This window comes from Platalea leucorodia (assembly GCF_965183815.1).
Source record: "Platalea leucorodia genome assembly, chromosome: 7".
Taxonomy (NCBI): Eukaryota; Metazoa; Chordata; class Aves; order Pelecaniformes; family Threskiornithidae; genus Platalea; species Platalea leucorodia.
In genome coordinates, this window is record NC_138829.1 from 6,156,540 (window position 1) to 6,165,349 (window position 8,810).

The 8,810-nt window shown below is 37.2% G+C and overlaps 1 protein-coding gene across 4 annotated transcripts in view; it reads left to right on the forward strand.

Moving 5' to 3' along the window:
- ARID4A (AT-rich interaction domain 4A) overlaps positions 1–8,810 on the forward strand; it is a 49,772-nt gene that overhangs the window by 40,566 nt on the left and 396 nt on the right. Inside the window, exons 16-24 of one of the 4 annotated variants that reach the window (XM_082318396.1) lie at positions 159–409; positions 2,273–2,470; positions 3,705–3,789; positions 3,980–4,181; positions 4,390–4,452; positions 5,372–6,502; positions 6,691–6,795; positions 8,010–8,225; positions 8,453–8,599. In XM_082318396.1, coding sequence (XP_082174522.1) covers positions 159–409; positions 2,273–2,470; positions 3,705–3,789; positions 3,980–4,181; positions 4,390–4,452; positions 5,372–6,502; positions 6,691–6,795; positions 8,010–8,225; positions 8,453–8,599 — 2,398 coding nt within the window. The remainder of the gene's footprint in view (positions 1–158; positions 410–2,272; positions 2,471–3,704; positions 3,790–3,979; positions 4,182–4,389; positions 4,453–5,371; positions 6,503–6,690; positions 6,796–8,009; positions 8,226–8,452; positions 8,600–8,810) is intronic. The other 3 variants (XM_082318398.1, XM_082318397.1, XM_082318399.1) reach the window with 3 other exon arrangements.

Below are 8,810 nucleotides of genomic sequence, written 5' to 3' on the forward strand. Positions count from 1 at the left end.
CTATTATCTTAAGATTTTAGAGTATTTTGCTTTTTGGTATTGTCTCTAGCCTTTCTTCTGTGTAGGAATAGTATATTTCACTTTCAGCTGAGATTTGGAGAGGCCATACAAGAGAACAACTGACAGGAGTCGTTAAACTGATGTTATTTCTGTTCTAGGGACGAAGAAGACTTGCCCGTGATGCAACCCCTGCTAAAAAAGACAGTGAAGAGGATAAAACACAAGAGAAATTAAAAGACAGTAACAAAGAAAACAAAGATATAGATGAAACACCTGAGAATGCAGAAAAGAAAGAAAATGAAACTCCGTTAGGGAGAAAAAGTACACCAAAGCAAAAAGAGAAAAAAATTAAAAAACAGGAGGATTCTGATAAAGAGTCAGATGAAGAGGAAGAGAGGCAGAGGGAGAGGTAAACATTAACTTGTGTCACTTTACAAGTATGTCTGTGTCATGCTTGAGCCATACTCCAAGCAGGAGTATACACAGAATTGGAGATCTGACCAGTTTCGAAAATGTGGAAGTCGGGGAAACTAATTCACTGAGCCAGACAGGAAAGGGAAAATTTTCTTTGAAGTTCGTAGAGTCTACTGTACTTTATGGAAGCATCTTTTTCTCGTAGATGCCAGACAGTATTTTTCACTTCCATTTTCTTGAAGGTCTTGCCAAGGTTGTGTTGGTCTTTTATCACACTGGTACGTACAGACACCAAGGAGAGCAGGCTATACGTATGCCAGGTGCCGTATGGATGGTGAGCAGCTGTTTGGGCAGACTCGTGGGCAGCTGAAATATAAATGGAGAAAAGACCCCCTCTTCTCCCGTGCTTTTGCTTAAGTGTTTAGCAATGGCTGGTGAATCTACAGCTTGCTTGTTTTTGTTGTTACTTGATGTATTGTAGGCAAGCAGGCAGGGGGTCAGCTAATAAAGCAAAGGAGAAGGAAAGAGGGAGTTTGAATGAACCTAGAGGTAGGTTGAAGAGGAGGAGTTGGAGAGATATGGAAGGGCAAAGGGAAAAGAGCATCCAGAAAATAAGCTTGACAAGCTGAATTGGATTTATAGTTCTGGTTACAAATGAGTTGTGAGCAGGTGACTAATTTATTACCAGAGTAGACCTCTTCTTAGCTAACTTTGGCTGTGGTCAAGGGCAACGTCTTACCTGTTTAAGCTGGTTTTCCTACCTTTTTTTTCTTGTCCATGTGGCTAAGTGGTGTGGACACAAGTTGATACTGAATAAAGCCTGATAGGGTAATTGCATATTTTCTTCTAAAGAGCTTTGAGGAGTGGGAACAATACACAATTATTTTAAAGAAAGTGTCACTGTGCAGTCTGAAAAAAAAAAAAAAAAAAATCTTGCGGTGTACCATAGCATGCAGGAATGCCTCAAATGAGGGTTCGGTGTGGGTGTGCCGCAGGTTGCAGAGGTATGTCAGATGACTAAGAGTTCTCCTTAAGTGGTGCGGATGGCGCTTGTCATCTTTCTTTTAATTGTTTGCCACAAGAAGATAGTTCTTCTTTCCCTGAAGGCTAGCAAATCTGTTTCATTTAAAGCAAACCCATAGTCTTTTTCAGTATTTTCTTTCTTGGTGACTTTTTTGTAGTTTAACCTTTACAGTATGCTAAATTCACCCTAAAAATAAGGAAAGGAGAAGTATAGGTAGAAATGGGTTAGATCGTAAATCTTGAAAATATGTTTAAATAGAATGTTTAAATGTTAGATATAACTAATAAGAGGTAAATATAGCTAATAAGAGCTGTGTAAACACTTCTAAGCTTAGTTAAACACTGTTGTAGTCAACTTCTTTTCCAATGGAGTGGTGTTTGTATCCGTGAGAGGATTGCTGTGATGGCAATTCAGACTTACTGAGCACTGGTAGTAAACTGTAGCCTATTAAGCAAACTGCAGAAGAAAGAATTTTCTTTTTTTTAACATAGTTTGTCAAAATCAAGTATATTTTAAAAACTGAAGTTAGTTCTTCCTGTCTTACTTTAGGAGCCAAACACTGAGTTAACTTATTCCTCTTTTTGCATTATCAAAATACTCATAAAATAAAAAAGCTTTAAGCTTTGAAGTAGTTGTACATCTAATAAATTGTGTTTAAAATATAATATAATTTTTCTGGATATTGCGCTAGCTTTGGAGGCAGCGCAGGATGCAGAAAACGAGAAAAAATTTTGTTGCAGCCTTTTTCTTTTGTAGTAGCTTGGCTACACCAGTTAAATATTAAAACTTTGATTGTCATTAATCAGTGGGCATTTCAAATACACTTTACTGCAGGGAGGAAATTGAGAACAAAGGAGAATCAGACGGTGAAGAGGATGAGGAGGACGCAGAACCCTGCCTGACTGGAACCAAAGTGAAAGTAAAATATGGACGTGGAAAGACTCAGAAAATTTATGAAGCCAGTATTAAAAGCACAGAAATTGATGATGGAGAGGTTTTATATTTAGTTCATTACTACGGTTGGAATGTAAGGTGAGGAGAACAAATTGCCTTTCATTTCTTTGTTTGTTAAAAGGATTATTTGCAAAAGAATTTTTGTTTTTAAGAAAAAAAAAAAAGAGAAAAATAATTAGTGACTTGGCTGTGAATTGAATTATCAACAAGATAACAGGATCTGACTCTGTTACATTTTTCAGTGTTAGTTGTTTTGTTCGTGGTATGACACTATTGCATTGAAATCTCAGAATGTACTTACTTGTATGTTTCCGAGTTCCCATCCTGCTTAAAGTGAGTAATCCTCGCTCCTCACAGGAGTGTCCCTGTAATTTATTGTGTCAGCTAGTGTTAGCAGCATCAGACTTTTATTTAAAGGGAGTCACTGGTAATGGTGAAGACATTCACAATTAAGAGTTTCAAGGACTGAAATTTTGGCAACAAGATTTGTTCTTGTGTTCAGTGTTAAATGTGATTATAAAGAATGGTTGTTACATGTAGAAAGGGTAGGAGAGGGCTAAGCAACAAAGAATTAGAGAAAAAAATGAATCAAATGCTTTTCTTGCAGCCACGCTTTATATTCAATACTGCTGTAGGAATGGCTTCTTGTTGTTATTGTTAAGAGCATTGTGATTGTCTATATAAACAAAAATACCACAAAATTGGTAATTTTTTAAAATACCACACTTCTGGTATATAACTTGAGACATGCCAAATCCATATTTTTCGAAGTAAACAAAGGAAATTTCTTTGTGGCTACATTAAGTTTCTGTGTGTTGGAGATATCCCCCGAATACTTACATGTGTCCCTTTATCTTATTAATAACTCAGGAGATTTTGAGGAACACTAGTAGTATATCTGTGCTTTTCAGAATCTCATACAGTTTGTTCCTATAATTGAAAAACTTTTCCTTTTAAAAAAAAAAAGGGGGTATATTTTACTGTTGACTCATGGTGTGGTGAAAACTGACTTTTGTATATCATGTGAAATAATTGACAAGCTTTATAGCTGACTGAGTCCCCTGACTTCCAGTGCTTTGCTAGCAAGAGACAGGGAGTTTTCACCTCCATTCCCCCATCCCATAATTCTTTTTAATGGGTTAGAAATGTAATTCTTCTTTCTAATGCCAGGTACTGCATGTGTTTGTAAATATATGCTCTGCTTTCCTACCTCTCCTTAATAAATATTTTCTGTAATTCAGTCTTTTAAGTCTCATATTGCAAACAACTTATTTATATGCAGTAATAACAGTGTGCTGTTATTTATTTCTAGATACGATGAATGGGTGAAAGCCGATCGGATTATCTGGCCTGTGGACAAAGGAGGACCAAAGAGAAAACAGAAGAAAAAAACAAAAGTAATGGTTATTTCAATAAGTTCCTTGTTCCTTCTATGATCACTGGGTTTTTGTTTTGTTTTGTTTTTTAAAGTTATTCAGTCCACAATCTAGTTTTTTAATAGAAGTGTAGAGCAAAAGGAGAAGAGGTTTGATGATCACAGCAGGGAAACATATTAATAAAAATTCTTTTCCCCTCCCCCCCCCTCAGAATAAAGACGACAGTGAAAAGGATGAGAAGAAGGATGAAGAGAAACAAAAATCAAAGCGTGGGCGACCCCCTCTGAAATCTACTCTTCCATCAAACACAACCTGCAGTTTATCCAAAACACCTAATAGTGAAGGTAAATCAGGAGCCAGAAGTGCACGGAACAACTTGTCAGATTCCTCACCATTACCAAATGGAACGGAAGGTACATCTGGTGCACTCGTGGTCTGGCATGGAAGTGCATGTAAACAGTGATGTAATGCGGTGCATTAATATGACAACTTCAGCGAACACAGTGCTGTCAGCAGCTTTAAAGTCCTACTTAACCAGTCAGTGTTCAAGCAATATAACAAAACACATTTTTGGCGCAGATTTTACTCTATAAAAATTAATACTTTCGATTTTGATTTTAGCAACACCTCGCAGGCAGACGAGACGTAGCTCAGGAATGTTTGATTCTGATAGAGGATCAAACGGTGAGTGATCTCAGTCCTGTGTATGCTTTTGAGGTTTTTTCAGTACCTTTTTGAAAAGAGGTTTGATTTTTATTTTTTGCTTTTTTGTTTTGTTTTGTTTTTTCTCCCTGTGAATTTTATTGAGGAAGTAGTTGAGCTGACACTGCTGAGGAGCACAGTTTGCTCATAGAAGAGCTATGGCATGGAAATGACTGTGCAAGTCATTCCATATTCTTTAGCCAGAGCCTTTCAGTCCTAATCATGAACAGACCCAATCTAGTGGCATAATGATAGCCTTTATTGTAGTAATTAAGTCCTCAACCTCAGTACTGCATCATCCAGCAGAGTTGTTAATTACATACAAATGACAGCAATATTTTTGGTATTTCTAAGCCTCTGTGAACAAGAACTGAAGTGAAATCACTGTCTCCTTTTAGTACAGGTCCCTGAGTAATCTTCTGGTAACGCAACAATGCTTGCTCTGTCTATGGTGCGTGATTCATACAGTAGTTTAGCGATGAAATGTCCATATTGTGGTGTAGAAGGGGTTTTTTTCTTTCTGTTTGGGGGTGCATGGAGGGGAGGAGGCTTGGGTTTTGTTCTTGTAATGTCAGGTGGAGGAGGCGTTACCCCCAGGTAGATCGTGGGAATCTGTGAAAGTATTTTTCCTACTATAAACTGTAATTTGTTTATATTGGCCTATTTGGGAAATAGTAGAAGTACTACTACGATTGTAGTTTCATAAACATTTTGAGTAAAAATAAGAACTGTAATAAGTGTGTTGAAACACACAGAATTTTTAAGTTTGAAATTGTTTATTGTAAACTGATGTTAATACCATAGATTACTGACAAAAAGGTTTTGTGTGGTTGAAAACAGAAATTGTGCTGAAATTGATGATTTAGGGTGCTGTTTCCTTCTTTTTTAAAATTTTTTGCAGACTCTGGCTCATCTGACAGTGAAGCAGATGAATCATCTGAAAAGACTTTGAATGAAGAATTTTCTCCAGAAACTTCAGAACTGGAAAAAAGTGAAAAACTACATGATGAGAAGCTAGATGAAGAAAACCCAAAGATTCCTCATGCATTGAAAGAAAATGACAGGACTCAAGTACAGCCATTAGAAACACTGAAACTGGAAGTTGAGGAAAGTGAGCAAATTGTTCAGATTTTCGGAAATAAAACAGAACAAATAGAAGAAATCAAAAGAGAGGCTGAAAAATCACCTAAAGGAAAAGGGAGAAGGAGCAAGACAAAAGATCCCTGTTCAGAGAATGCAAAGATTTCACCAGGAAGCCAAGAAGAGGTGGCAAATGAATCTCTCGCAGAACCTGAAAGGTTAGACATGTCTTCCTTGGACTGTAAAGAGATTTCCAGCACTACTGAAAGTGAATCAGAGCCTTCTACAAAAGATAAGAAGCTTTTGAAAAGGAAAACTTTGGAACAGGCATCGCCTGAGAAGAGAAATCGACGAGAGAGTGAGATGGAAGTGCCAAATATTGTATCTGAAGAGAGGACCAATGAATGTACTGGAGCAGAGGAATGTAGAGGGCTGAATGCTGAAGAGTCCCTCAGGACTGAAAATGAGGAAATGCCATCCCTGGTGGCAGAATCGGTTCAGCACAGTCAAGAGCTGAGGAATGAGAACTTCGAACGTCCATCTGAAGAAAATGAGAATGTTCCCTTAAAAGATGAGGATGATGCCATGCCTCACATTGGTCCTGAAACTTTGCTCTGCCATGAAGTAGACTTGGATGACTTGGATGAAAAGGAGAAGAGCAGTAGTGAGGACACAATATCAGAAAAGCCGGACCCTAATGCTTCAAATCCAAATCCATCTGCCTTACCTCCTGCCGTCCAGTCGAGCTTTTCAGTGGCTTCGCCTCTTACTCTTAGTCAGGATGAATCCCGCAGTATCAAGAGTGAAAGCGACATGACTATTGAAGTCGACAGTGTGGCAGAAGAGTCTCAAGAAGGTCTCTGTGAAAGCGAGTCTGCTAACGGATTTGAAGCCAGTACTACGTCAAGCAATTGTAGTATAGCCGTGCAAGAAAGAGAGATTGGAGAGAAAGGTGAGCGCTTCCTGTGAAAAGTCATTCTCTGCTGTAACGATTTCTGAAGTTGTCTTAAGCCTGGTGTTACTTTGCTAAAAATGACCGGTTTGTTTTGTCTTCTGCTTTTAAATTTCTTTGTTGCTTATAAGAAGAGCTTGTTAGTAGCAGAAATATTTGAGGTGTCTTGTCTTTTTCTTCTCATTTAGGTCAAAAAAGACCCAGCGATAGCAATAGTGGAACATTGGCAAAAAAACAAAAGCGTACTCCAAAGCGAACAAGTGCTGCAGCCAAAAATGAAAAGAATGGAACAGGTACGTTCCGGGGGGGGGGGGGAGAGGGGGAAGGTTATGCTGTCCTATAAACACGTCTAAGGGCCCACTGGTCTGTTACCCAGTATTCCTGTTGGATGGGACTTCCTTGTCAGGGTTTTTCATTATTATTCATCATTATTATTGGCTGTTGACTGGAGAGAACTTACCAGCTCCGCGGTAGCGGTGTTACTGGGAAATCTCTTGGCTATTTTTAATTACTTTGTTAGGAAAAAAATTTTAATAACTATGTATGTTAGCAGTTACTAAATATTTACAATTATGCTGATTTTTATATACTGGGTTGGTTATGATTTTGGGAGAGAGGAGCTTGTTCTGAATAGAAGCATCTCCTTTAAAGTTTTACAATAGGTGTTTCTCATGGGAAAAAGTGCATTTATGTAGTCCAGAAAACATGTTTGATGCTAAAGAATAACTTCAGCAAAAGGAATCTTCTATGTTTTTATCTCAAGTATGTTACTATTTTTTAACTTGCTATAGAAATCTGGATTTTTGTGTTTCTGCAGCTCATTTTTGGTGATCATTGTATTGAATGAGTCAATATATTTAGGCCCTGTGGCAGCACTGTTAAAATTTTTAAATATCAAAGTAAAATATTAATTATCTGACATACAATATTCAGACATACTTAACATGCTCATGTAAAACTTGGCAATTATTGTGGGGAATCTAAAATATTTGCATATATCAGCTTAAAATTTTCTGTTACATGTTAAAGCTTTTATACTTTTAGTCATGTTTCAGAACTGTTCCTTTATATGTGTAAAGCAGTTTGGTAAATATACACAATCATGTGCTACCTACCTGTATTAATAGAGTTTTCATCTTTAAAAAAGGGATTCTAGTGTCTGCTTTATATTGGAACCCCAAAATATGTGACATAAGGTAGCTTATCAGTGCTTTAATATTCCTATTTTAATAAGCTTCTTTATTGCTTCTGTAAGAAAATTTGGCTATTGCTTTTTAACTGAAGGCCCTTGACTTCTGCATCAACGATCAGTACACTTGAGAGTTCGGCGCACGTTGTGTCTGATAAGGTTATACATTGAATCTGGGACGGTTTTTCCTTGTCTGTGTTCTGGGATCTTCTGAGGAAGGAGCAGTTTTTTCTTAATCATTTTTTCTGACTATAACTACAATTTTTAAAAAGTCGAGGGTTTTTTTTTTGAAGTCCAAACACATTTCTTTTACTGCAGGACAAAGTAGTGACAGTGAAGACCTTCCTGTCCTGGACAGTTCAAGTAAATGTACGCCTGTAAAACACATAAATGCATCCAAACCACAGAAGATTTCCCGATCACCTGCAAGAGTGATTTCACCTCACATCAAAGATGGAGAGAAGGATAAACACAGAGAGAAACACCACCACCAGAATGCTTCGCCTAGAGTATACAAATGGAGTTTTCAGCTCAGTAAGAATTCTTTTAAGTGACTTTGATTAGAGGGAATTTATGAGAAAATTTGTTCTGAAAGCAAAATGTGCAAATTTGGGGATTCTGATTTAGGTACAGGCCTTTTATGGCATAGTTGTGGAAGCGTGTTAGCTTTCATGCTGCATCTTGTATGCTGTTAAGAATTGCATTCATTTGTTTAAAATCACCTTGATGAAGCTATTTTTTCTTTTCTTCCCACTTTTAAGATGAACTAGACAATATGAGCAGCGCTGAAAAGATCTCCTTCTTACAAGAAAAACTACAGGAAATACGAAAATACTACATGTCCTTGAAGTCTGAAGTAGCAACCATAGACAGGAGAAGAAAACGATTAAAAAAGAAAGACAGAGAAGGTAACTTTCAGATTTGCTTTATGCTTCCCATGAGAAATTAATTTTCTTGAAAATACATAAAGCAACTTGAGTTTAACTGACAGTATTTTTAGAGAAAAAAAAAAAAAGTGTTCTCGTCTGTTTGTATGTATACATATTTAGAAAGAATATTTGTGGCTTTTCAGAAGTTGAACCCAACAAATGCATTCACTGACTGCTTTATAACTGTATT